Source organism: Leptomonas pyrrhocoris (genome assembly GCF_001293395.1).
Source record: "Leptomonas pyrrhocoris isolate H10 chromosome Unknown, whole genome shotgun sequence".
NCBI classification, from domain to species: domain Eukaryota; phylum Euglenozoa; class Kinetoplastea; order Trypanosomatida; family Trypanosomatidae; genus Leptomonas; species Leptomonas pyrrhocoris.
Window position 1 is genome coordinate 853,249 of NW_015438363.1, and position 26,315 is coordinate 879,563.

Below are 26,315 nucleotides of genomic sequence, written 5' to 3' on the forward strand. Positions count from 1 at the left end.
CACATATATATATATATATATATATATATATATTGAAAAGAGTCGAGGCCAGAGGCAAAAACAGTCAGAAATAGGCAACGGGGTGCGTTGGAGGGCGCTTATGCGTTTAGAAGAGGGATCATTGTGCGGCTTCTCGTGCATTCCTTTTGTGCACCGCGCCATGCTGTTCGCCTGCAAGAACAGGTGCTTGTGACCCAGCGGTACCTCTACAGAAGACGGATCAGTGAAGAAGGTGCCTCTTCAATTTCACAGAAAAAAAAGAAGTAGTGAGTCTTCCAAAGGGCAAAGAGAAGCAAAAGCATGCCGGTCGGTTCAAAGCGCTGCTGATGCGCGTCGTCTATGATGTTCACTAACTCGTACACTTCGTGCGCCCTGTACGACAAAAGCACCTCCCTTGCTTTCTATTAAATTATATTTTTTTTTCATTGCGCTCTTCACTGATGTGTGTGCGTGTGCGTCTGTGAACAGGCAAAGCACGTGACTGGATAATCGCCTACGCTCGGCTGTTGGGAGGTTGCACACAAGCAACTACAAAGGAAAACCTTATAATAACAAAAAAAAACCGCAAAGCGAACCCCTCCCCCCGCCCACGCCACTAAAAAAAGGGGGATGAAACCTAAGAACAACCTTGGCAACAGATGAGCACAAATGCACCGAAACAGCAAAACAACACTTCTCTCTCACACACACAATCCATAGCTACGGCGTGAGAGGACAAATAAAGAAGAATCCGCTCGGCTTACCTCACCACAAGCCACCGCGCGGCGGGAGGGGGGGGGGGGGGGGGGGTCTTCAAAAATAGCACATAGAACTGACACAGAACGCGCAACATCTACTGAACCGATCTCCGACCTTTCTCTTTTCAATAGCACTGCAATAGGAGTGTGTGTGCGTGTGTTTGTTTGGCCAAACGCACGTTTAGACAGTTCTTCCACTAGGATAGACCCCTTCACGGCTGTTAAATACTTTTGTTTTTCATCTTTCCTCGGCGCCAAACCAAGAACACGTAGCATAATGCTTTGGCGAACTAGATGAGGGAGAAAGAGAGGGGAAGGGGAGAAGAAGAAGAGAAGAAGAAAATAAAAACAACCTCAATAAACCGTGAACCAAACAAAGTGTATCTAACACTGACAACTAAAGTAGAAGTCTCTCCTCCCCTCCTCCCCCCTCCCCACTGCTCACAACGAACATAGATACATATAGACGCCCGGACACGATGCCCGTAGCGCACTATAAAAAAAAGGGCAAAGGAAAGGGTTCAAGGCAAACCGAGAAAGGAAACCAAAAAAGAGGGACCCGCACAGAGAGAAATCAAAAGAACACAGCAGCTGGAGAAAAAAGTTTTCGAATGGTCTTTTTTTTTTTTGCTTTTCCATGTCTTCACTTTTGCTTACGACTGCTTTACGTATTAAAACGACACGGTCCTCTTCGAACGATGTCGCACAACGACTTTGAGGAGAAGAACAACAAAACAGTTACAGCCAGCAACACATAAAAAAAAATATATATATATATAAGAGAGAGGATTTTGTACCGGTGCATTTTTGGTCCCCCCTTGCACGACGCAGGCCTGCCTTTTCCGGCTGCTAGCGTGAGTACTCTCTATTTCAAGAAGAAGAAGATGAAAACAAACGTGGAAACCAAGTCGCGCGATGCGGGAAAGTTTAAAAGAAGGTAGAGACACACCAAAAACAAACAAACACCCCCACCACCCAAGAGACAGGAGCGGCCCACCGACAGTAAAACGAGAAGGCAAAAAGCATCGGAAAAGTTCAGGGTACAACGCGAGAAAGGGAAGAAGAAAAAGAGGTTACGTAGCGCCAGAACACGGAATAATGGCAGAAAACAGATTCAGTTGCGACGCGGCATCGTCGGCCTCCAGCACAAGACGTATGGAGATGCGTTAGAGAAACGAGAACGAGTGGGAAAAGGGAAAGAAAGGAAAAAAAAAGGAGCGTACAGTATCTTGCGAACACACGGAGTGAAGCAAGTTTTCCACGTAGCTCTTCTCTTTCTTTGTTGTTTTCTACACGAAGTTCCAGAAGCGCACAAAGCCATCGGGAGACGCAGTCACAATCAAGTGCGCCGAGCTCTGCACCTTGATGCCGCGCGACAGCCCTTTCCAGCCCTGCGGGAACCCTCCCAGAACCGTCTGCAGCTTGCGCACATCCCACAGGTACAAATTCTCACCTACATTAGCGGCAAGGTGCACATCGTCGATATCTAAGCCGGTCACGTAATTCTTCAGCTTCAGCGTGTGCATCGTGTGCGCCGACAACTCCGTCACAACCGACGATCCCGCTGCGCCGGTCTGCACGGAGGACGTCACCCCACCCGGTACCCGCAGATCCCACGACAAGATGCTGCTGTCGAAGGAACCGGTAAAGAACTGATTGTCATCGCGCACGGCGAGGGCGGGCAGCTTGCGGGTGTGGTCGACCAGCGTGCCCAGCGGCTTGGTCGTCGCGACATCAATCACGCAGACGGAACCGTCCCCTCCGCCGACGAGGGCAGTCGCCGACGACGGCAGGCAGTCCACCACCTGCGCGTTGGAGGGGATCGGCACGAGATGCACGGCGTCGCTCCCCGCGTCGCGGATGACGAGACTGCTGTGCAGACCGCCGATGAGCAGCGGTGAAGGATTCATGTTCTTCAGGTAGCACACGCAGTACACATCGGAACCGAGTGAGGTCGCGGCGGTCGGCACGAGCACGGCGTCGTTCGCAGCGTCGCCGGAGGGGGTAGCTCCAAGTTTCCACGCCGCCGACGTGCCATCCTCGCACCCGGTGGCGAAGTGGAACTTGTCGTTGAAGCTGACATCCCAGATGGAGGCGTTGTGCGCGTGGGCCTGCAGCAGCGAGTTGCCAAGCGAGTCCAGAAAGTAGACGTTACCGCAAGACGAGCCCACCGCGAAGCGGCCCGGCTCCCCGGCAGACTGCACGCAGAGAAACTTGTCGTTGTCGACGCCGCTGAACGTCTTGAAGAGGGCCACGCTGCCGCTGACGTCGATCGGGCAGTCGCGCTTCGACAGCTTGACGACCTCGCGCGGTGCGATGTCCACAATTTCGACCGCCGCGCTAATGCGCACGTGTTTCTTTCCGGGCTTCTGCACGGATGTGGACGGCACCGGTGTGGTGACGGAGTTGCGCACGCTGCGGCCGTAGATCTGCGACTGCGTCATCGCGTCCGCCGTCACGAGGCGCGTGCGGGAGATGGAGGCGGCCATCGAGTCCGACAAGATGGAGGAGCCGTGGAAGGCGGAGACGAGTTTGAGTATGATGGCGTTGTGTGCCAGCCCTTTTGGGAAGTGCGGGTGGGGCTCGAGGGAGATGATGATGCGCGCGTTGGGGTCGAAGCCTTCGAGCTTGTGCTCGTGCGCATCCTCGAGGAGCTCCTGAAAGACGAGGCAGGTACTGATCGATTTGTGCGCGTTGACCATCACAAACCACGCACCAGACCGCATGGCCTCAGCAAACTGCACCGCCAACACCTCCGGCTTCGGGCGAAGTCGCAGCTTTACGCTCAGGTCTATGGCAACCACACGCTTCTGCTGCGCCATGGCGAGCAGCTCAATTTCAGCAATAGGGTTTACGTCCTGCGTAACGCAGATGACGCAGCTGCCCAGCTGCACGCGGTCCAGGGCACGCTTGATGCGGCCCTTCAGCGTCAACTCCGCCACGTCGTTTGTGGTTTGCAGGTTCGAACTGGCGGTGGGGAGGAGACCGCGCAGGTCATCGCCGCGCATTGAGAGCTTCATCTTCTCAAACTCGAGCAGACCCGGTGTGGGCGATTCTCCGGGGTGTGCCGTGTTGGAAGGGGGCGCCGCCGTCTGCTCCGGCCCGGGCGACTCACGCAAATTGTAAATGCGCACAGTGTCGAAGTCGCTCGAGGAGGCCTCGGAGTGCGTCTCCGCCTCCTCCAGGTCCGACGAAGAGTTCCGCGCGTGGTGGCCGTGGTGGGATGTCGAAGCAGCCGGCGGCGGCGGTGAACAGAGACGGCGAGCAGCGGGCTGCACCGCGCTGCCCCCAGATGTCTTACGGGGCGCCGCCAGGGGCTCCTTCCGCGCGCCGGCAGTGGCTGCGCTGGTGCCCAAGGAGCTCGTCGCGCTGGTTTGATTTCGAGAGGTGGTAGGGGAGCTCGTCGGGGCGGGGGTGCCGGAGGGATGACCGATCATACTGCGGCGGAAGGAGCCACGGAGCTCGGCGTCGATGTCGATATGCGGCGGGGGCGGGTCGTTGGCGGAGGGCGGCTTCATCTCGCTCAGCAGCTCCTCGACCGCGGCCGGGTTGGGGGAGGCGACCTTGCTGACGGCGCCGTTGCAAAGAACGCTGTCCTCGATTGCAATCTTCGGTGCGCTCTCGTCGGCCCGCTCGAACGTCACGACGATCGGGGTCTCCGAGAAGTCCGGCAGCCCGGGCGTCTTCGCACTGCCCGCCGCCTCGCCGCTGTGCCGTGCAACCGCCGCCAGCAACGCCTCCTTCAGGTCCCCGCTGCCGGCCACCACCTGACCATTCACGGCCGTCACACGGGAGTTCCCGACGACGCCGCGAATCAGCTCACGCGCGCCGTCGGGCATCACGCGGTCGATGTGGCAGTCGGGGCCGAACAGGAAACTCGTGTTGAGCGCCTCCACCGTGGTGGAGACGTCGTAGGTGTTCTTTTTGGTAGGCATGAGAGGCTTCGTATTTTTCTTTTACTTTCTCTTCCTTTTCAATTGTGCTAAGGGGAGCTGTATAAGAACCCCTCCGCAGAAGTCTTCCGGGGTAATAAAACGGTATAGATATAGATATAAGGCTTTCCTCCCTCTTGCAACGCGGCAACGTTCGCTCTTCACTTTCAAGGAACCCGTTTCCGTTGCTGCTACTTCTGTTCTCTCACCCTTCCTTTTGGCTACCGCCTGAAGGTGAACGGAAGCGACGCTGAAAAACGCACCGGTTTGTCAGGCTTCAGCGTCAAGATGACGACGCGCTCCAAACCGTAGCTGGCTGCCGTGCGCCGCCGATTATGTGTGTGTGTATGAAATAAATAGGTGTCCGATCTACGTTAACAGGTTTCGACAATGCATGCAGTTGCCTGGGGTTCAAAATATCAAACGAGGGAAATTTGTTTTCTTAAAGCAGTAAACTAGAGGAAAAAAAACGGTGATGTTGGTGGAACACAAAAAAAAAAAGAGAGGGAAAGTCACGCAGTTACGACTTTTCATCGAGCCCCAACGCGGACAACGTGAATCCAGAACGTTACTGTATCTCTATATAGATAGAGAGAGAGAGAGAGATCAATAATAGTAAGAGAAAGAAGTAGATTGGGAAAAACAAAAACGGTCCCGTGACGGAGTGAGACAAATCTATACGTGGATGTTAGTTTATTTTCAGATTTTCGCTGCGGGCAATGAGAGTTTTCTTGTGTGTTTGATTCACAAAGACAGTAAGAGCACTGAGAACAAATTCGTTGTCGTCGTGGACAATCGAACATGTGCGTGTGTGTGGGAGGGAGGGAGGAGAAAGGAGGGGGCAGCAGTTTCCATCAACGCAGAAACCGCAAAAAGAGAAGAGGAGAGAGGAAAGAAAAGAAATCACTTGAGTTCTTGCGGGTAGCGGGGAGTGCACGCACATTCCACCCACCCCAAAACAAATAGCAGACACCGTCCCAACAGTGAGCCTTGCATCTCCGTCGGCGACCTGAAAAAAGGGGGCGGTTCGCCGTGTTTGTGATGAAACCAACCAGCGAGCTGTGCTGCGTCGCAGCAACGCACAACCAGAGAGGAAAGAGACACCAAAAAGAACTGCATGTGGCGCGCAACGGTGGCAACCACAGCACATTTAAGATGGGGGTGCACCACGCACACTCGCATCGTTTTTACAGCAGTTTCTCTTTTCTTCTTTTGACCCATCCTTGGAAGAAGAAAAAACTCCAACGTACGAATTGTGCTTCGTCCTCGTGTCCCTTTCCCATTCTGATGCTCTTTCGCTTCTCTCCACCGTGGCAAAGCGGCGGGGGGAGAAGGGAGTGGTGAGAAGCATGCAGGTGAAAGAAAACAGGAAAAAAAATCGAGTAGGAAGCCAGCGGGTATAATCTAGAGGAGATACAGGTCGCGCATCTATGAAGTATCTAAAATATACACAGGGGAAAAAAAAATGTAGTAAGAAGGCATCTATAACGTAAACAGAGATAAGGGAAAGGAGAGCAAAGCAGCGGCAAACGAAACAAATCAAACCAAAGTGTCTCAATGAAGGGGAAAGAAGGAAAAAAAACTGCGTGTGCTGCCAAAAGACCGATATTGTTCATTAACAAATCTGACTTTCTCTCACCCGCTATGCGCGCCGCGAACGGCTACGACGCTCCACGGAGGCCGAGGGGGAGTGCGAATTCGAGTTGAGCGAGTACAGTGCACGCTCCACTGCGGGTCGCGAATGCTGCCGCTCCATCTTCCGTCTCGCCGCAATCCCCACCGGGGTTGAGCTCGTAAGATGGCGATCATCGACGTCGCCGCCTGCGTACGCCTCGTAGATTTCCTCACCATCCACGTCAAAGGCAGCGTTGTCCGCCTCAATCACGGTGTACTTGTTCGTCGGTCGCGCCGCACCGGTCGGCTTCGACCGACTCCAATTCTCCTTCCCCACGGAGGCCTGATACAGCTCGGCGAGAGTCATGTTCTCTGAGTCCACGGAATCGCTTGCGTTGGGTGCCGCCGCCGGCCGCTTATGGGCCGCCCCGGCGTTGCCCGTTGTCCGCGGCGGGCTGGAGCGGTGACGAGCCGAGGCGTCTCGTTGGCGTCCATGAGGGCGGTCCGACGAACCGACGGCGTCTGCGGGCCCCTCCGCCTCTGCCTCCCTTCCTTCCGGGTCGTGATAGACCGCCGTCTCCTCGACATTCGTGCCCGTCTTCCCGCCTCGTCGCCTCCGCCCGTCGCTGTTGCCGCTGGTGCTGCGGTGCCGCTGCGTGGACGTCGCAGACTCCTGCCGCTGCAGCCGACTCTGTTGACTACGGCTCGCAGAGGCAACGGTGGGGGAAGCGTGGCCACCACCACCACCACCAGCTGCGATGCCGCCGACCTTACGTTGCAGCTGTGCCTTGAGGCTATCCAGAATGGACAGCGCGTTTTTTACGCCATCCGCGTAACTTGTGGAGCTGCGCCGCCCGCGCGCCTCCACCTGCGCGTGCGACTCCATCGCACGGCTCTCTGCATCGCCGCGCCCACGCTGCTGCTTCTGTTGCTGCTGACTTGCTGTAGTCGTAGTGTTTGACGACGTCCCCCCTGCCGTGGCATCGAGATCGGGTCGGCGGGTGATGGTCACGCCGCCGCCACCTGCTCCTTGTGGGGAACGACTACTGCCGTGGCTGCCGCGCGACACACGCAGACTCTCACGCACCCGGCGCAGGCTCTCCCGACGCACCCCGCGTCGCGCCTGTGCCATCAGTGCCTTCTCCTCTCGTTCTAATCGATGAATGCGCTCCTCTACGTCACTGTCAGGGACGCCGCGGTAGTAGGTGATGAGTTCTTCCTCGGTCATGTCGGCCAGATTTGGCCGCGGCTGCGGTGACACCGAGGCAGAACTCCGCATGTCTTGGCATTGCTGCTGCTGCTGCCGCTTCGCCTCTTCGATGTCGTCACGCACCATCTCGTGGGCCGTCTCGAGATCAGCCACCTCATCCCGCGCTTTCACCAGCGCCACCCGCAGCTCCTTCAGCTGCAGCGCGAGTCGGCTGCTGTCGTCCTCCTGCGAGAGCAGCACGACAGGCAGGGCGGCTGACCCAGCCTCTCCGTCTGCCGCGGTGGACTGAATCAGCTTTTCCTTGAGCGCTGTCAAGCCATTTCGCAGAACGGGAACAAAGCGAGAGGCGACCCGCTCAAAGCACACCGCCCACTCGTACTGAATCCGCGCCCGTCGCGCGAGCTCCGACTGAAGCAGCACATCCACGTCGCTGCGCTGCTTCTGCCGTGCGTCGTAGAGCTGGTACTCCCAGTTGGCCATGTCCGCGTCCACCGCGGCCAGCTTCGCGTTCAGCTCCTCTTCAAATTTGGCGATCTTCACCTTTCGGCTCTCGCGCTCCGTGGTGATATCGCCCTGCCGTTTCCGCTCGTTTTCCGCCAACTCCTTGTTCTTGGTGCGCTGTCGCGTGAGGTCGTTTAGTTGGTTGTACAGGCGGCCGATATGGTCAATCGCCATAGCGTGGTCGTGCGCCACGAGCAGCCGCTGCCCGTTGGCGAGGGAGTGCAAGCAGTCGGAGACCTGCGTGTGGTAGTTGCCCACCACCGAGCCGACCGTGGTGTTGCAGTAGAAGTAGGAGTCCTGCAGTCCCCGCTGGTACTCCGCCTCCGCCGACTCTTTTAGTCCCTCGATAAGCTGCCGTGCGCCGTCGCTGTACTGATGCGTGAAGAAGGGCGGAATGTTCAACAGCACCACCGGATCGTTCTTGATCTTCATGGCCCGCTGCGTGAACCGCAGGGTCGCCACCGTCTGGTCAAAGTTCTCGCGCGAGGGGTTGACGCAGCAGAGAATGAACGTGATGCCCACCCCACCCAGACAGGTGCGCAGGATGCGCGTGAGCTTCGCATCGCGGTAGGGCACATAAGGGCGTTTTTCTACGATGGCATCCACAACGTTGCCGAGCGTCAGCAGACTACGGTTGATGTAGCCGCCCTCGCGTAGGGAGAGACCCTCCGTGTTGGCGCGCGACGCGGACTCCGAGCCGGCGAGGTCGACCAGGTTGATCACTGTCTTGCCGAGGCGGTTCACGCGGTGTATCTCAAAGGTCAAGATGATGTGGGAGCGACTGCTGTGCTCGTTCAGGTTCGTGACGCCGTACTTGCGGTTCCGCTCCGCCGCATTCTGCAGCTTGAGAAAGTCTTCGTAGGACTGCACGTCGATCATTTTCTTTTCAAAGGCGACTCCTCCGTCAGGGGCATCGTGCAGGGCTAACTCCGTCTGGTTCGTGTCTAACAAGTCTCGCACCGTCTCGTTATAGATCTCCGTGTAGAAAGCCTTGATGGTGGTGCCGGGGGAGTTGCGCTTCAGCTCCAGGAGAAGCTTGGCGGCTCGTGGCACGATGCCGGGGTCGTCGTCCACGCCGATCATGCTGTGGGTTTTGCCGCTGCCGGTCTGCCCATACGCCATCACCGTCACGTTCTTGCCGTCGAAGCCCGCGTGCACGATGGCTTCCATCTCTCGAAAAATGAGAGCATTGGTGCTGTTGCTCGGGTGCACCTTGTTGTAGACGTAGCGGGTGTTGGGGTTGGCGGTGCTGTACAGCACTGTTTCTGCGCTGGACCAGACGATGTTGCCCACCGAAGGGCGGATGCGCACGTGAACTTCAATACTCATCGTGTCTAAAACGGCGCCGAGGTATTACAGTTTTGTTTTTCCTTTTTACTTCTTTGCTTCCTGCAATCGTGCGTGTGCGTGTGCGTGTGTGACTCTGACAAAACAAAGATCAACGTGACTAATGTAAGTGGGGGAGCCCCCGTTGCGTTGCGGCCAATCAGCAACGAAGTGTATGTATATACAAGCGTCTACACGTAATAATGAAGTGGGTAGAAACTTGCAAGTGCAAAATGTAAAAGGAAAAAAAAAACCCTGTAAGGTTGTGGTGTGCAGCCTCTCTAACTATTACTATTTTTGTGCGTGCGGAAGGGGGAGAAGGGGTCTTGTTGTTGGTGTTGCTCTGGATGTGGAAACAGTAGACGACAACACGACGGTCTTTAGTGTCTGTCTCGCCGTCCCCACACGTCTCGCAAATGTAAATGAAAAAAAAAAGGAAAAGGAATGAACCCGTCAACCGGCTCTTCAAGTGGTATGGTAGTGTGCATGCGACTCATGAGAAAAAGAAGAAGAGGATGACGAGCAGCGAGGTATTAGAGCAACGAAATGGCCTTTTCTATTTTTTCTTCCTCATTTCACGGTATTGTTCTCGCTTGTTGTGGGAGAGGGAGTTAAGCGAAGAACTGCTTCGAAACAGCTCTCATTGTGTGTGAAGAGGCGATACCGCATTGGCTCTCCGCTCTTTTTCGTTGATGTGTGTTTGGCCGTTATGACGGCCACAGCGATACATGCAGAACGGCGGCGGAGCTTCGCCTTTTCACTTTCTTTGGGGGGCATTTGTCTTTTTCTTTTGGAACCACATTAGAAACTCAAAGTGAAAAACAAAACGGAAAAGAAGAAGCGAGACGGCCTACAAAAGTAAAATTGTTATCGAGCATCTGTAGGAGATTATTCCCCTGCTCATCGCAACCCCGGAAAAGAGAGGAGGAGAAAAACACGAGTTGCACAAAAACAGGAAGGATTATTATAGAAAGGGGAAGAAGGGAAAACTTTAGAGTTGCGGTGCCACTCCATCAAGCAGCATCGCAGCAACAGGGGCCTTAGAGTGTTAGAACCGACACAGATCGGTATTCGACCGACGTGCACACAGGAAGAAAAAAGGGAAAGGGAAAACGGCACTCAACAGACGTTTTTTATTTTTTAACAACCAATCCAGCAACGATACAGCTTAGACATCAGCAAATACGAATTAAGTATAACAAAAAGGAAACATCAGTGCATTCACCATTAAGCGAGCGAGACGCATTTCAAAGCCATCGTGCACTGTTCGGCATTCTTGAGCATGGCAAGTCTTACACCATTTATATATATTTACTTGCATCGCTGTTAGACAGTTTAGAAAAAGAGAAAAGGTGGAAAGAGAAAAAAAAATAGAGGGCAACGCGGAAAATCGCAAAAAACACTAAGCGAAGAGAAGAGTTCGACAGCGCAGTGAAATCACATTCTTCTTCACTTGATGACGACGCAGAAATCAGGGGGCGACACATGTGCAAAGAAAACCTATTTTTGTTTCTTTTAAGTGCGTTTTAGTTGATGCGGCGCTTCGTAAAGTTCAATGCCCTACTGCACTTCCTTCACCCCTTCCACGTAGATACTTGAAACGGTAAGAACTGCTCTATGAAAGCAAGTGTCTATGGGAGTTGTGGAGCGAGAAGGGAAGAAAAATGGGAGAGCTTGCACCTCGGCTATTCCTAAAAGAAAACAAAAATCGAAACAGTGCTCGAGTACAATAAAAAAACGTATATATATATATATATATCTACACTACAACAGCTGGAGTGTGTAGGAATATCTTTGCAACAGTGGTTTTCTTCTTTCCGCAGCAAGCAGAGGCCTTTGGTGAGCACGCGTCGACCAGACGTGTTTCTTTTTTTTTTGCTTTTAAAGAAGAAAGCAAAAGAGTGGCGTGACACAACCCATTCAGTGCAAAACCCCACCAAACCGTGAATCAACGAAATAAAGAGGGGGAAAAGGGGGAAAAAATAGCAAGGGTCAAGAGAAATATACAAATATATATTTATATTTATATTTATATTTAATACCTCCACACAGCATTCTCTTTTCTGCCTTCTCTTTTTGTGTTTTGTTTGCTGCTCCTCTTCACTGGTGCTCAGCTAAGCGGCCCGGCATGAGGCGAAAGACTCGTGTGGGACCCAACAGATCCATCGGCGCTCTCGTTGCCCGTCGTGGAGGTACGCGGGGACGTACTGGTCATGCGCTCCGCCGATGCCATGGCGCCCATGTTCATATTCGCCTCGCCCGCAATGGGCATGCCCTGGTTCGATGTGATGACCGGCACGTACTGCACCGTTGCGCCGGGGGGGAGCTGGTAGGTGCGGTCGCCGATCGTCACGCTCTGCGTAAACGAAAAGGGCGGCGGGGGAGGCGGCATGGAGTAGGCCGACTCGGCGGACAGCACCGTTGAAATAGGCACGGCGCCGGGAGGCAGGCACGGCGGACCCCGCCCCCCATCACCCCACTCGGCGGTGGCGGCGGCGGCATGTTCGTCGGGTGCGGCGGCGCGAAGCCCCACGGCGCGGCCATGGGCAACACCCCGCCCGGTCCCGCCGGCATCCCCGCAGGCAGCTGCATCGACCCAAACATTGGCGGGTACGACGTCGGTGGCGGCAGCATCGACGCACCGGCAGTGCTGCTCGGCCCACCGCGGCCGCCCACCCCGCCCATGGCGAGAGAATGCGGATAAAGGGCGCCAAACCCACCGCAACCGCCACCCGCCGCCGCCGCGGAAGTGGCATTCACGCCACCGCCTGTCCCGCTCTTCGAGAGCATGCGTCGATCCACGTGCAAGGCGGCAACGTCGCGCAGGGATGGGTCGCTCGCACGCAACGCCGCGATGTCTTGCACCGAGTACCCGATCCACGACCCGCGCGCAGTGCAGAGCACGCGGTGGTGGAAGTTGAGAGCGATGGAGACGTCGCCTTCTGGGACGCTGACGGTGGCGCAGCAGTCCGCCATCGTCGTCGCCGCACCTGGTCCGTTTGTGGGCGAGGTGGTATCGCCGCCGATGATGTGAATCCGCGCCGCGGGAAGTGCGATGGACATGAGAGAGAAGAGCCAGGAGACGTAGTCCTCCGTGGCATCGGAGGGTAGGGCGGCGAGGAAGAGAACGGTGTGCGCGACGGCGGTTGGGGCACCGGACGGCTCGGCGCTACTACCACCGACACCACCGTCTTTCGGGCTCTGCTCCTCCGTTTTGTTTCCACGTAGGTAGGCGTGGAAGGTGACACGCTGCGGATCGAGCTTCAGCGGCCCGACCGCGTTCGAGCTGCGGCCGTCGTCGAGGATCTGCGACATGGACGACGAGGACTGCCCGGACAGCATCATTGTGCCGGGTGGAAAGCCGCTCGGGCTGGTCCCCATCATCGGCAAGCCAATCGCCGGGGCACCCAAGCTGCTGCTCGAGCCCGACGATGACGCGTACGAAGGAGGCTGGTAGGTGCCAACACCCGAGGATACGTTCGACGCGCTGTACTGCGGTGGCATCGCCCCTCCATACGGCGGCGGCATGCCACCCATGAGCTGATTCGACAAGTTGCTCTCCGCGCTGGCGCCGGACGGTGTGCGGGCGTGGCGGTGGGCGCCGCTACCCGAGGCGTTCCCTGCATTGCTTTTACTGTTACCTGCACCGCCTGTCCCCGCGATTGCGCCTCCGGCAGCCCCGCCTGACGCAGCTGCGTTGCCGCCGTGTCCGCGAGCTGCTGCAGCGCCCTTGGCTGTTGCTGCTGTCCCTCCAGCACTGCTGTTCGCACCGGCGGCGGCGCTGTTGCTGCTGTTGTGGTGTCCGTGGTGATGGCTCACACTGTAGGCACGCTCGATCACCACCGGGTGCGTTGGGCCGCGGACGCGACCGCCCGTGACGTCCACGATGTCTTTCGATGCAATGAGCTCCTTCATCACATCGGGGGACGGCGACACGTACACGCCCTCCTCGGCGCAGTAGATGCGCTGATTCATATCGAGCAGCGTCGCCACGTCGTTGTCGTCCGCCATAAAGACGGAGGCACACCCAGTTGGCGCGACGTTGGACCGCCCGTTCTTTGTCTTGCGGTGGATCAAAATACTGGAGGGGTTGATGTGGACACCGCACGCAACCTGAAAGATCCAGCTGACCGTGTGGCGGCCGCTCTGAATGACCTCGTAACGCAGTCCACCCAGGAAAAGCTTCGTGCCGGTGTTGTGCGAGGAGCCCGGGGCACCATTGCTGATGTGGTTGGTGCTCGAGGCGTTGGTAGCAGCAGTGGGTGCAGCCTCGTTGCCTGCATTGTGCGCGCCAGCCATTTCGGTAGATTCGGCTTTTGTGACCCCTTCGCCTGTCGTCGCCACGTCGCTCGTCTTCGCACCACCGGCAGTGGGTGAGCCCTTCCCGTGTCCCTCCGTTGAGGCGGCCTGCGTGGCCAGCTGCTGCTGCTTCAACGACTCCGCCGTCGGGTAGCGAAAAAACTGTGTGTCAAGGCGCGCGGCGTGCCGCTCAATGTCGCTCAGCAGCGCCGCCAGGTAGTCATCGTCGCGCTCGTCTTCTTCGGGGTAATCATTTGCACGGGTGCCGGAGAGTAACGCGCCTGCACCGCCACCCTGCTCTCCCTCGCCGTGCAAGTTCCCATACAAGTTGTCGCCTGAAGGGAAGAGTTGGTAGCCAGGGGAGAGAAGCTTGCGATTGCTGGCGTCTTCACCGGGAAAGCTACCGCTGCCAAGACTGCCGTTGCCGTTGCCGTCAAGCTGGGCCATACGCATTTCGAAGCTCTGCGCAGTGGCGGACTCGGCGCTGGTGTAGCTGCGGCCGCTAGTCGAGCACGTCTCGTCTTCATCGCCGCTGTGCTCGTTGTCGGTGCGGGGGCCGATAGCGCCGACGTCGCCGCTATCGTGCGGTCCGCGGAACAGCATAATGAACCGCGTCTATCACCCTTTCCTTAAATATAAATATTTTTCTTTTCTCTCTCACACCTCCTACTCCTTCGTTAATTACTCTTCGAGGAAACCAATTCGGAAATAGAACAAGAGGTCGACAAACTGCACGCAGAAAACTTCCGCGCAGAAGAAAAAGCTTGACTCAGACAACTTGTCTTTCACCTACAGATAAATAAAAAAGAGACAAAAGATTGAATCCATGCAAGACGACGGAAAACTAGAAAGCAATTCTTTTTTTAAACAAATCAAAATGAAAAACAGAAGAAGAAGAGAACGACCGGGAAATCGTTAAGTCGCTCAGGAGCAAAAGTACGGGGTTTCTTTTAAGTGTTTTATATATTTTTTCTTTTTGGTGGAGAGTAAGAGGCAAATATGTATGTGTAAGTACTCCGTTCTCACGACCTCGGCAAACGATAAGCAGAGGCTTTTTACTTTACTTTATGCAAAGAAAAATAGGTAAATATGCGTTTTGTTGGACAAGTCGCAAACGGTGTAGAATCAGTAAAAATGCACGTGAACGACGTTTGATATGAGGGGGTTTCTTTTTTTGATGAGTTTAGACAGATATGTCCAGTCTAAGCCAAAGACCGTTTTTTGTTTTTAACTACTTGATATATATTTTTTTGACATTCTATAGTATATATGTATGTGTGTGTGTGTGTGTTTATCTTATCCACCAAGTTCACATACGTGGAAATTTGAGGTTGGGCTGCTCGAGGCGAGAGCGGAAAACAACCAAATAAATAAATACTTCGAGCGTCGTCTTCGATTTCTTTGCAGACGTATTCGATTCAACAAAGAAGCAAGAAAAGAAAATAAATATATATGAATAAAAGTCAGATAGTTTTAAAAAGCAGAAAATGGAAAAAAAAAAAGAAAGAATCCACAACGTGACCAATGCGCAAAAGAACAAAAACAAAACGAAAGGAATAGGCTCTTTTCTCTTCTCCCTTGGCCGGGAGCAACGCAGCACAAAACCGCTGGGAGAAAGATCGAATTATTCCTTAGACCGAATGAAAATAAAAACTAGAAGAAGTGAATCCCAACACAAGAGGCGACGGTACGCGGCGGACACCTTAGCTGTTGTAACGCGCGTGTATTAAGATACAAAAAAAGGAATCTGTGGTGCATTAGAGATGATAAAGGAGAAATAGAAAAGAATGAAGAGAGAGAAAACGCAGTTTTTTTTTTTGGTGGAGGAAGAGCATGATAAAAAGAGGAGAGAGATTCTCGCGAGGTCGCACACTTCAACGCACGTAGTTGTGATGACGTGCACGCCACAGCTCGTTTGACAGGCGGTGATGTTCAACGTGAGGTCAATTGCAGCTCCTTGCTGTTATTTGAATGGAATCCATTTTGTATGCTTTCTTTTATTTACGATTACAGCTCGATCGGCAGATCTCGGAGCCTTTCCAAAGCAAGCCGAATCGCCTTCTTCTTGCAGAACTGAAAGAGGAAGAAGAAAAAGAGATCATCCTCTTCTTGTCTCACACCTCTCCTCTCATCGTCCTTCTACTCTTGCGATGACGCGCATGACTTCGTTGCAGAACTGCTTAAAATCCGCATTATTGTACTGCGCGGCGTCGAGAGCGTCTAAGCGGGAACGGCTTGAATCAATTGTGCGGATTAACTTCTGCAGCAACGGACTCCGCAGCGCATTCCGGACGTTGGAGTCGCTGACCAGCGCACGGAGGTGCTTTTCCTGGAGTATGTACACCGCATCCGCGTCTACGGCCACTTCCTCTTCCTCTTTCCTGTCTGTTGTGGCTGGTCCTGTCGAGGCGGCCTGCTGTGGCTGCAATGCTGCCGCTGCACTCTCCTTCGTTTCCTCTTCTTGACCTTGCTGCTGCTTGTCATCAGAGCACTGCGGCTGTGGCTGCAACGCTGGATTCGATTCCGTAGCTGATGCTGCTGCAGTGGTGGTGGTGCTATTGCTGCTGGGTGACACCGGCAGTGTTGCCATCGTCGTTAACGGGGAGGAGGCGGCGGAGGGCGCTTCGCCTGGACGGGCACGCTGGCCGCTCGCTGAAGCCTTCTCGCGCGAGAGATCGGAGAAGACGTCCGCCTCCGCCTCGGTGCGTTGCCGCTTCGTCTCGCGCTCCATTTCTGGCTGCTGCGCCGCTGTGATGTTCTCACAGAGGTAGTCCAGATTTGAGGCGTACGACTTCGCTGCCGTAGCCCCTGCCGTGCTGTCCTCGTCTTTTACCACATGAGTGGCAGCTGCCACGGCTTCCGCTTCTTCCCTCGACATGCGATGCCTCTTGTAGCAAGCAGACGAGCAGTACGCAGAGCGGCACGTTCGGCACCGGTAGTTCGCCTTCTCCGCCTCACACACAACACACTTCATTATGGGTCTTCTTTCAAGCTCGTGCCGATGCTACTATTAAGCTCACCGTTCCCTCTTTGCCCTCTTGCTTCCGCTAACGAAGGAGGTGGGAGAGAGACAGAAAGAGGTGGACAACTTACTCTTTATTTTCCTTTTCGAACAAGGGAAAAGGCGACACTTCCAGAGCCGTGTGCATCAGCAGATGCTCCCGAGTAGAGGAAAGAAGAGAAGAGGAGGAGAGAGGTAAAAGATTATGATGAAATGATGGAAGAGGCTATTTTAATAAAGGCATGGAGAGACCTCATCATCATCAAGGTGATGACGGCTGCAAGTGAATCTCGTAGATGCTTCCCACTTCCGTCCACAGAAGAGCACTCCCCACCTCCCAGCGCATCATAAGGGTGTCATGGAGAAAACCACCTTAGCGTAGAACGGAGCCTCATTTTTCTCGTCTCTCCCCGTCATTCTCTTTTATGCCGCGACTCTTGCTTCAACACCTACAAGCCACACAACACTTAAAAGCTGGAAAATATAAAACGAAAGAGACGTTAGCAAGGCAAGTGCCACTTCACAGGAACGAAAGTGGTACATAAAGCACGTATAAACTAAAGAAAAAGTTGGCTTGAGGCGAAGCTCCTCAAACGTCAAAGAGTCCTTTGAAGGCATGCTTTTCTTTCCCTTCTTTGGGTATAAACCCGAAGCGCAAACCCCCTCGCTGCACCTCCAGTTCGCCCTTCGCCCTGCGCTCCCTCTGCTTCGTTGTCCATTGTTGCAGGAAAAGCCCATACCATTTCAAACACACAACCCGAGAGGGAGAAGCGCCACAACAAAGACCAGCAAAACTGCACCGCAGCCCTTACATGTACGGTGCCCCGGAGCTCATGGAGCCGAGCAGCTGCTTGTTCCGATACTTATACCCGTTGTACTCGTTCAACGACAGCGGCAAATGCATGGACTCCACGCAGCTCTCGTCCAGCCGGAAACAGCTGCGGTGGTGCAGCCGGGTTAACGTGCACAGCGAGCCGGGCGGGGGCGACCGCATGCGGTGGAAGGTGTCCACCGTTAAGTGAAACCACCGCTTGATGAACATGCGCATCGTCAGTCCATGCGTAATGATGACCACGTTCGTGTTCATTGGAAACTCCACTCGCTCGCGCTGGAAAGCGTCAAGAAAGGACGTGACACGGTCGCACACGTCGGCGCCGCTCTCGCCGTACGGGAAGCGGTAGAAGAACTTACCGTACCGCTCACGCTCCAACAGATGGTGCATGAGCTCCTCAACGGTGGTGTAGCGCCCAATGTCGCCGTCGCGCAGGCGGACGTCCTCGCGCACGCCAATGATGCTGTCACTCGTGTCGCGGTTCAAAACAAGGGACGCGTCCTTCTGCAGAAAGGTGGCAGGCGCGGTGTGGGACGTGGAGGCGGTGGGCACGGCATCACCCACCTCGCCGCCCCGAAAGCCGGCCGTCTCGGTGGAGGTGGTCGCCGCCCCTGCCCGTTCCAATGGCAGCTCATCCAGTGCGCCCCGCGTCTCCGGGAACGGCGCGAAGCTGACGTCAGCCTCTTCACCTTCCTCATCCTCCCACCACTCCCGCGTACGCGATCGTCCACTCAGCCGCGCCTCGTCGTAGCCTTGCAAGACGTAGCGCAGGGACTGCCGAGAGCGGATGTAGGGCGAGTAGTAGAAGTACACCGGGTCGTTGCCGATCAGCTCACTCAACGCACGGCCAGCCGCGATGGACTCGTGCTTGCCCTCCTCGACGAGAGGGATGCGCCAGTCGGGGGTGTGCACGTAGGCGGCGACGTCCTCGTTCGCCTCACTGCGACCGTTGCGGATGAGAATAATTCGCTTGACCGGCTCGGTGAAGCGAGAAACGGAGTAGAGCAGCGGGTGCGATGAGGCGACATCAGAAGCAGCTGCAGCACTTGCGTTTCGTTGTGAGGAGAACCTCTCCGGATATCCCTCATCCGTTTTGGAGATGTACGTGGATGGAGTCTCCGCCGGTGGTGGAGCGACGTCGTGATGGTGATTCGGGTCCCTCGTGTTGCGCCCTGAATCGGAGAGAGAGGCGGCAGACGGAGACGGCGACGCAGAAGAAGCCGTTGCTCGCGCGTCTGCCGCTGGACGTAATTTCACGTTTGCGGACGATCCAGAGGGACTGCGCGGAACGTCGGTCTTTGTTGGTTGGGCGGTACCTTGCGCTGCCGGCTGCGTTATGGAAGACGGATGAATCGAAGAAGTCGGCGGCGGTAGTGGTGGTGGCGATGGGGAGTGCGGTGGCGCGCTCGGTGGCCGCCGTGCACGTCGTCGCTGCGCCCCACTGCGAATGGACACCGACATGCGTTTTTCACCGTTTTGCTTTGGCGTCGACACCCACTCCGGCGTGTCCAGCGACTCCTTCACATCGTTCACTGTGAAGGCGCTGGCCGGTTTCCCGCTTGGGAACTGTGGTGGCCCTTGCGAAGGCCCACTGCTCATGCGTCGGCACGCGCAACTCAACACGGATGGCGTGCTGCCGTAGCGTGGTGCAGCGAGGAAGGGAGAAATCAATCGGCAAGAAAAGGCGCGGCCGGGCAGAGAGTGTTGTACACGCAGCAAATAGGTGTGAGGGGCAGAGCAGGCGGACGACATGGTGTGGTGCAGCACATGCGATCCTGATAGGCGATACTGCACACGCATCTCTGCATCATCAGCAGGGCGTACGTGAACACAGAGAGATCAGCAGGAAGGAAAAACGGGGAAAGCTTTTTGGTATTATTATTAAGCAGTAGAACAGGGCAAATGACAGCAAAGGCGAATAAAGCCACCGAATTAGTGCGCAGGGAAGAAGAAAAAACCGGAATGCTCCGTTTGGTGGCTCTTTCCCTTGGATCTTGTTTTTCTCGTGCTTGTTTAAAAGCCGCAACGCTCGCTCGAAACGCAGTTGAGCTCTGCACAGAAGGTCCCCAATTCGACAGCGCAACTCCACGCCAATGGCCACGAGGTGTCAAATAGCCACGCCAGGCACAAACGGTGAAAAGGCCGAGGAAAGGTCTGCGAAGGAGTATTCAAAAGCGAGAAAGGGAAAGGGAAAGTCAATATGAAGAGAGCGTGCACTGTGCTGGGAGCGACTGGGTGTGGGTGAAAAGGGTTGATGGGCGAGGGAAAGAATGCACACAAGAGGAGGAATAAAGGAAAGGGGGAGAGAGGGAGAAAATACTTGTTAATGCGTACTCTACTGTTTACTTAGTCGCTTAGCTTTCCGTGCCGCTTCTTTTCTCGCAGTGCGCAACGGTCAGTTTGTGCAGCAGACAAAGCTGAATCATCCGACTCCGTTAATAGGAAATGCATTGTGTCTTTCATTTAATAAAAGCAGCGTAGACGAATACGAGAAATCAAGCATTAAAACAAAAAGAAACCAAGACAGGCAAAACATATTTTTTTTTAAAAGGAGAAGCGCTCGCTAGCATTCTCCTGAATTAGTTTTCTCTCTCTTGTTGATCTCATCTCAACGCGGCAACTTGCACTGAGCCGAAGCTGAGCCCCGTGAACGATTTTCTCAGCCTCTGCCTACACAGTGCTGTCGGCAAAGATTCGCTCTCCCTGCCTGACACCTCTTCTCTGTATGCTTGAGACACCACATGCATTGCGACCTCAAGGCATTTCCACGCGGCCACTGTGCGCTCATCTATTCGTTGTCACTTCATCCTTTTGACCACTTCCAGACCCGCGAGCACCCTCATTCGCTGTGGTCGCGTCTCGAGAAGCAGCAGTCGCCATCGTTGGAGGTGGTGTTGGAGTACTCAGGCGGGAAGAAGAGGCAGCAGGGGAGGGGGCGGGTCCAGCCCGGCGCACACGAGAGTCCGGCGCCCCGACGGAGCGGTAGTGGGCCGCCGACTTCGAGTAGTGGTTCTCGTCATCGTCCTCCGCGAGCGCCTCCGCCGCGGCCTTCGTTGGATCGACAATCCCGAGGAACCGTTGTCGGTACCAGTGCGTATCCTCCTGACCGTCAAACTTCATCATCTGCAGCAGCGGATCGCTGCCGAAGAATCCCTTGCTTATGTCCGTCATGACGAGTCGGCCAATGTCGTCGTTGCGCTCCAGCACCACAATGGCGCAGTTGGGAGGGTTGCACATCGTGTCGAACACCTCCATCGGCACGCGGAACCAGCGGCCGATAAAGAGGCGGATGAGCAACCCGTGTGCGACGATGAGAACGTTCTGATCCGCACCGGCGCCGGCGCCGTGGTCGTTTGGCGGGAGCACCCCGCGTACGTTCGCCTCTCCCGGGTGCGAAAGCGAGGGGGTGAAGGGATGGGGCAAGTGGCGGGGCGCCTCCATCTCTGCTGCCGGCGGTGTCGTTGCGCTCACAGGAGCAGATGAAGTTGCCTTTCGCGGTTGATGATCACCTCCTCCTGGTGGTGGTGCAGCGGCGGCGGCGGCGCTTTCGGCAATTGGGTCGACCGACCTCGTAGGCAGGCCGTCCGCCGCGCCACTCCACCTGCCCAACCCCAGGCACCCGAGCTCCTCCCGCGCGCCCTGCATCAGCCGCTCGTTCATGTTTGGCACGGTGAGCCCGACGCGCTCCCGCGATAAGGAGTCGAAAAAGCCCGACACGCGATCGCCGACGTCGGCACCGCTCTCGCCAAAAGGAAAGCGGTAGTAGAGCCGGCCGAACTTGTTTCGCGTGGCCCACGTGCGATCCATGTCCGCCATGGGTTGGAAGTTGCCCATCTCCTGCTCGCGCAGCCGCTCGTCCTCGCGCTCGCCCTGGATCTGCGACTCGTCGAAGCTGCGGCGGATTTCGTCCAGAGTCTGCCGCGTACGCGCGTACGGGGAGTAGTAAATGTACAGCTGCTCGTCTTGGATGATTTTGCGCAGACGCCTACCGCAGTCGAAGGCCTGCTCGCGGCCCAGCTGTGTCAGTGGAATCTTCCAATCCGGCGTGGTGCTGTAGACCTCGCGGTTCACGTTCGCCTCGGACTCGCCGTGGCGAACGAGAAGGAGGCGGCGCGGCAGCCACTGATGCTGGATGCGGCGGTAATCATTACTGATGAAGACCTGATTGGGGTAGTGCAGCCGGCGGCAAAGGACGCTGCGGCGCATTGTGTGTGTGTGTGTGTGTGTGGGTGGTGGGTGGTTGGAGTTTCGTACTGATGCTGCTGCTGCTGTTGACCTGAGGGTATTGCGGGGTCGCTCTACGCTAACGCCGAGGTCGCCAGGACCTTCAACGAGTGGGTAGCGCCAATGCAGGAGACAGAGAAAAGGAAAAGAGGAGAGAAATGCAAGGTGTGTCACATCACGCAGCGAAAGCAACATGCATCTTGAACCGTATACCATGGTCTCTCCCAATCAGCTATGAATATCCATTAAAAAATCTCTCCGTTAAGTCGCTCGCACGCTGGACAACTCTCGAAGCAGCAAACAACAGCTGCACTTGGGTGCTGTTGCGCTGCCTCAAATTTTCATTTCCTAACTTCAACGCTGCTGTGAGTGTGTGAGCTACCTTTATTGTTTTATTGTTTTTGAGCATCTCTGATAATACGGCGAAAAGGACACAGAGGCGACGGAGTCGCGAACTCTCCCGTGCGAATACGATCTCATCGGGGTTTTTTACTTAGTTTGTATGTTTTTTTTCTCGTGTGCGTGTGTGTGCGTGTTTCGTAATGCATGTAGGAAATGTATGTCGTATACGTTGAAGTGGGAAATCTCTGACGTTAACGAGACAGGAAAAAAAGGGATAAAACAAAGTGTTTTCAACGCACGCTCCTCTCCTACCGATGTATGTTTTCTTCGTTGCGATGGCAGAGAAAAAGTAGAGGCAACTACGAGCGATGATCGACGCCGCATCGCTCGTCGTCTCTACACAACAAAAGGAGAAGAAAAAAAGAAAACTGCAAAAGTACACGAACGGCACATCGCACGAGCGCATGGAGGAGGGCAGACTGATGTGACTTCGCGGAAAAAAATAGACTGTGAAAGAAGAGCTTCCTATCCCCACTAGTCGTAGTAGAAGTCACGCTCGCGGTGCGGCCGGAAGCAGCGAATGGACAGACTGGAGCTCAGTACGCAGAGGCTCGACAACACCATGGCCGCCCCCGCAAACACGGGTGGAAGCTGACGGTGCAGAAAGGGAAACACGAGGCCGCACGCGACGGGCAGCATCAACATGTTGTAGCCGAAGGCCCAGAGAAAGTTACCGTAGATGCGGCGCACCGTCACGACAGACAGAGAGTGGAGGTTGAGCAAGTCCACCAAGCTGTTGCGCACCAGCACCGCGTCTGCGGCTTCGATGGCCACTTCTGTGCCAGCACCGAGCGCCACCCCGACGTTCGCCTGCGCCAGTGCCGGGCTGTCGTTGATGCCGTCGCCCACGAACATCACCCGCAGTCCGCGCTCCTGCAGTTCCTGGACAATTTCGGCCTTTGTGGTTGGCAGAGCCTCCGCACGCACGTCACCGGGCGCGATACCCACCTCACAAGCGATCCGGCCCGCCACACCGACGTTGTCGCCCGTCACCATCAGCACACGAATCTTCGCCTTCTGCAGCTGCTGGATGACACCAAAGGCCTCCCGCTTCGGCTCATCAGCGAGACGGACCAAGACGCACGCGACGCCGTCGATCGCAGCCAGCACCGTCGTCAGGCCCTGACCGTTCGCCTCCTCCATGCGCCGCACCAACTCCACGTTCGGAGGTACGCCGTTGTCGCGCAGCAGCGAGAGGTTGCCCACGAGGAGACGGTACACGCGCTCTTGTGCAGCGCCGTGCTCGGCGACAGCGGCGGCAGACGTGGACACCTTGATGGACGCCTCCAGGCCTTTGCCGCCGTGGGTGACCACCGCCCCGACCGCGTAGCGCGTCTCACGCTGGGCCGGGGAGGACAGGTCCGTCTCCGCCAACAGCTTCTCGCTCACCGCCTTCGCGATGGGGTGGTTCGACTGCGCCTCCGCCAGACCGACAAGGCGGCAGGCCAGAGCCTCGTCCAGCCCCGGCAACGCGTCCATCAGTATCGTCTCCGTGCGCACCACCTCGAGGTGGCCTTTTGTGATGGTGCCCGTCTTGTCGAGCACCACGCAGTTTACCTTACGCACCACCTCCAGCGTCGCGCCGCTCTTCACCAGGACGCCGTTCTTCGCGCCGACGCCGGTGCCGACCATGATGGCGGTGGGCGTAGCCAGACCCAGCGCACACGGGCAGGCGGCGACGACGGTGGAAATGAAAAAGTTGAAGGCAAAGCCGTACCAGCTGGTGCCGTGCTCACGCCAGCTGTCGGGGTAGGTGTGGGCTGCGCCGAGCACCAGCCAGACGAGGAGCGTCACAATGGAAAGGACAAGCACAAACGGCACAAAGTACATCGCAATGCGATCGGCAACGCGCTGCACCGCCGGCTTCGTGTTTTGGGCCTCCTGGACAATGCGCAGCACCTGTGCAATCATCGTCTCCTCGCCCACCTTGTCCGCCTGAATCAGCAGCGTGGCGGTGATGTTGAGGGTGCCGCCCACGACGGGCTCGCCCGGCTTCTTGTGCTTCGGCAGCGACTCCCCCGTTACCATCTGCTCATCCACCTCGGAGCTGCCCTCCACAATGACACCGTCCACCGGAACGCGATCACCGGCGAGGACGCGCACCATGGCACCCTTCTGCAGCTCCGCGGAACTGACGCGCACCTCGCTGCCGTCCGGTAGCACGCACAGCGCCGTCGTCGGCACGAGGCTCATCAACTCAATTAGCGCACCGCTTGTGCTGCGCTTCGCGCGAGCTTCCAGGAAGCGCCCCAGCAGCATGAAGGTGGTCAGCATCCCCGCCGTGTCGAAGCAGGTCATCATATGGCCGTCTGGGCACACGACCAGGTTGAAGCCGTACACCACCGCGGAGTAAACGTAGGTGCAGCCGGTGCCGAGGGCGACCAGAGTGTCCATCGTATAGGCGCCGTGCTCAAAGCTGCGCCAGGCGTTGACGAAGAAGGCACGGCCAAAATAGAAGACGATGGGCGTCGCAGCACAGAGCTGCACTCCGTTGATAATCTTCGCCGCGCGCGGGTAGTCCTCCATCACGCCCGACACCATCATCATGATCATGACCGCCAGCAGCGGCACGCTCAGCACGGCGCTGCCGATCAGATTACGCTTGTGCTCGGTGATCTCGCGGGTACGCTCGAGGGCTTCGCGGGTGCGCTTCAGCGACGCATCGGGCTCGAGGTGCGACGTCTCCGTTGCCTCATACCCGAGTGAGTGGATCACGTTACACACTTCCAGGTAGCCGTCCGCGGTGCGCGTCGTAACCACCGCCGTGCCGTTTGTGAAGGAAACGACGCAGCTCAGCACCGACGGCAGATGGCGCACGGTGGCCTCAATTCGAGCGGCGCAGGACGCACACGACATGCCCTTGATCAGCACTTTGTGTTCGTAGCACGAGGCCACGTCGCCGACGCGGACCGGGACGGCGCGCAGGTTTGTGCTGCAGGTGCACTCGCCGCGGCCCTCCTCCGCCTCTGTCGCAAACTTCGCCGTCGTGCTCTGCGTGGTGACGGTGAAGCCCATGTCCGCGACGCACTTCACGACCTTCTCCAATGAGGCAACGGACGTGTTGTGGACCACCTGACCGCTTAAGGTGGAGAAGTTGACGGAGGCGCTGACAACGCCGTCCATGGCTTGCAGTGCAGCTTCGATGCGGGCAGCGCAGGAGGAACACGACATCCCCTCAATCAACAGACGTGTTTTCGCCGTCGCATTCGCAGCACTCGGTGTGTGCAGAAGAGGCGGAACAGCGGCGGTGTGTCGCCTCGCCGCTGGGCGGCGAGACGCACACCGCCACTCCCTTGATGCAGCCGCCTCCTCACTGTCGCTGCCGAGAAGCCGTGTCTCCTCCGTCGTCATCGCCAACTCCGGCGCTTCGGTGCAGCGGCACCCACGACCGTTGCAGCGGCACCGCACGCGGCGCAGCGATGGCAGGGGCTGCGGCGCGTTCTCTTCCTTCGCTTCCGCCGGCGCGGTCGGCGACTGCGGCAGCACCTCGTACTCCATCGCTCGCACACAGGCCTCCACGCGCCGCCGTAGTGCCGCATCCCCCTCCACCCCTCCCTCCCCCTCTCGCCCCGCGTGCACGTCCGCCACGTAAATGTCAGCACGTCTCGAGGGGAAGTCCACCTGCGCCATCGCCACACCACTGATCTCCGCAAGACGCTCCTGCAGACGCCGGGCGCACCCATCGCACGTCATCCCTGCCACGATGAGGGAGAAGCAATGACGGGGCTGGACGGCGGCCTTGCCCGTGTGCAGCTCCTTTGGCGGGGTGGCCGCACCGGAGTCGAAAAGTGATTCGGCGCTCATGACGGGTGACACGCCGTCGACGGAGGCTTCGCAGGTACGAGCTGCAGCAGAGATCGTGCCGATCGAGCTGGAATGAGAGCTTTCGGTGTTGAGCCGACACGCACAGTCGTGGGTGCAAGTACACGTAGAGTACGCAGCGATGGACCGAGGAAGAGGGTAATGGGCGAAGGTGCCGTAGGAAGACGTCGACGACGTTGCGACGGATTGAATGGCAGCCGCAAATAAATAAAAAACAGGAAAAACAAGCGCAATTTGCAGTGAATAGATATTTCTTTAAACTCTTTTCTGTAGCCAGCACCTCGGAATAAACACGATTATTTCCGTGGCGCTTCTGTTTTGCCTCGCGAGAGTCTAAACAGATGAAAGAGAAACACAAAAAGACTGCTCGTCTGAAAGTCAGGCAAAAACAAAGATGTTCGCAGAAGTGAGAGCG

General features: G+C 56.5%; 7 protein-coding genes across 11 annotated transcripts; all 7 read right to left on the bottom strand.

Annotated features, from left to right (window-relative positions):
* Positions 1-2,026: 2,026 nt before the first annotated feature.
* Positions 2,027-5,434, bottom strand: ABB37_04455 (hypothetical protein; the record flags this gene model as incomplete). Of its 2 annotated transcripts, none has more annotated exons than XM_015802137.1 (1): positions 2,027-5,434. In XM_015802137.1, the coding sequence occupies exon 1, from the start codon at positions 4,670-4,672 to the stop codon at positions 2,027-2,029; it is 2,646 nt and encodes an 881-aa protein (XP_015659538.1). In that variant the 5' UTR covers positions 4,673-5,434. The 2 variants fall into 2 exon arrangements, with proteins under 2 accessions (XP_015659538.1, XP_015659537.1); XM_015802136.1 differs by having other exon boundaries at positions 2,027-5,400.
* Positions 5,435-6,311: 877 nt separating this feature from the next.
* On the bottom strand, positions 6,312-9,813 carry ABB37_04456 (putative kinesin; the record flags this gene model as incomplete). Of its 2 annotated transcripts, none has more annotated exons than XM_015802139.1 (1): positions 6,312-9,813. In XM_015802139.1, the coding sequence occupies exon 1, from the start codon at positions 9,321-9,323 to the stop codon at positions 6,312-6,314; it is 3,012 nt and encodes a 1,003-aa protein (XP_015659540.1). In that variant the 5' UTR covers positions 9,324-9,813. The 2 variants fall into 2 exon arrangements, with proteins under 2 accessions (XP_015659540.1, XP_015659539.1); XM_015802138.1 differs by having other exon boundaries at positions 6,312-9,784.
* A 1,856-nt stretch (positions 9,814-11,669) lies between these two features.
* ABB37_04457 (hypothetical protein) lies at positions 11,670-15,367 on the bottom strand (the record flags this gene model as incomplete). The annotated part of the gene is made up of 1 exon (XM_015802140.1): positions 11,670-15,367. Exon 1 carries the CDS (start codon positions 14,220-14,222, stop codon positions 11,670-11,672), a length of 2,553 nt encoding a protein of 850 aa, XP_015659541.1. The 5' UTR covers positions 14,223-15,367.
* A 380-nt stretch (positions 15,368-15,747) lies between these two features.
* Positions 15,748-16,778, bottom strand: ABB37_04458 (hypothetical protein; the record flags this gene model as incomplete). Of its 3 annotated transcripts, none has more annotated exons than XM_015802143.1 (1): positions 15,748-16,778. In XM_015802143.1, the coding sequence occupies exon 1, from the start codon at positions 16,591-16,593 to the stop codon at positions 15,748-15,750; it is 846 nt and encodes a 281-aa protein (XP_015659544.1). In that variant the 5' UTR covers positions 16,594-16,778. The 3 variants fall into 3 exon arrangements, with proteins under 3 accessions (XP_015659544.1, XP_015659543.1, XP_015659542.1); XM_015802142.1 differs by having other exon boundaries at positions 15,748-16,750; XM_015802141.1 differs by having other exon boundaries at positions 15,748-16,724.
* A 650-nt stretch (positions 16,779-17,428) lies between these two features.
* Positions 17,429-19,684, bottom strand: ABB37_04459 (putative mitochondrial phosphoglycerate mutase, putative (iPGAM); the record flags this gene model as incomplete). Its single annotated transcript, XM_015802144.1, has 1 exon — positions 17,429-19,684. Exon 1 carries the CDS (start codon positions 18,911-18,913, stop codon positions 17,429-17,431), a length of 1,485 nt encoding a protein of 494 aa, XP_015659545.1. The 5' UTR covers positions 18,914-19,684.
* Positions 19,685-20,236: 552 nt separating this feature from the next.
* On the bottom strand, positions 20,237-21,658 carry ABB37_04460 (putative mitochondrial glycerolphosphate mutase; the record flags this gene model as incomplete). The annotated part of the gene is made up of 1 exon (XM_015802145.1): positions 20,237-21,658. The coding sequence occupies one exon, from the start codon at positions 21,656-21,658 to the stop codon at positions 20,237-20,239; it is 1,422 nt and encodes a 473-aa protein (XP_015659546.1).
* Positions 21,659-22,552: 894 nt separating this feature from the next.
* ABB37_04461 (putative copper-transporting ATPase-like protein) lies at positions 22,553-25,882 on the bottom strand (the record flags this gene model as incomplete). Its single annotated transcript, XM_015802146.1, has 1 exon — positions 22,553-25,882. The coding sequence occupies one exon, from the start codon at positions 25,880-25,882 to the stop codon at positions 22,553-22,555; it is 3,330 nt and encodes a 1,109-aa protein (XP_015659547.1).
* Positions 25,883-26,315: the final 433 nt, after the last annotated feature.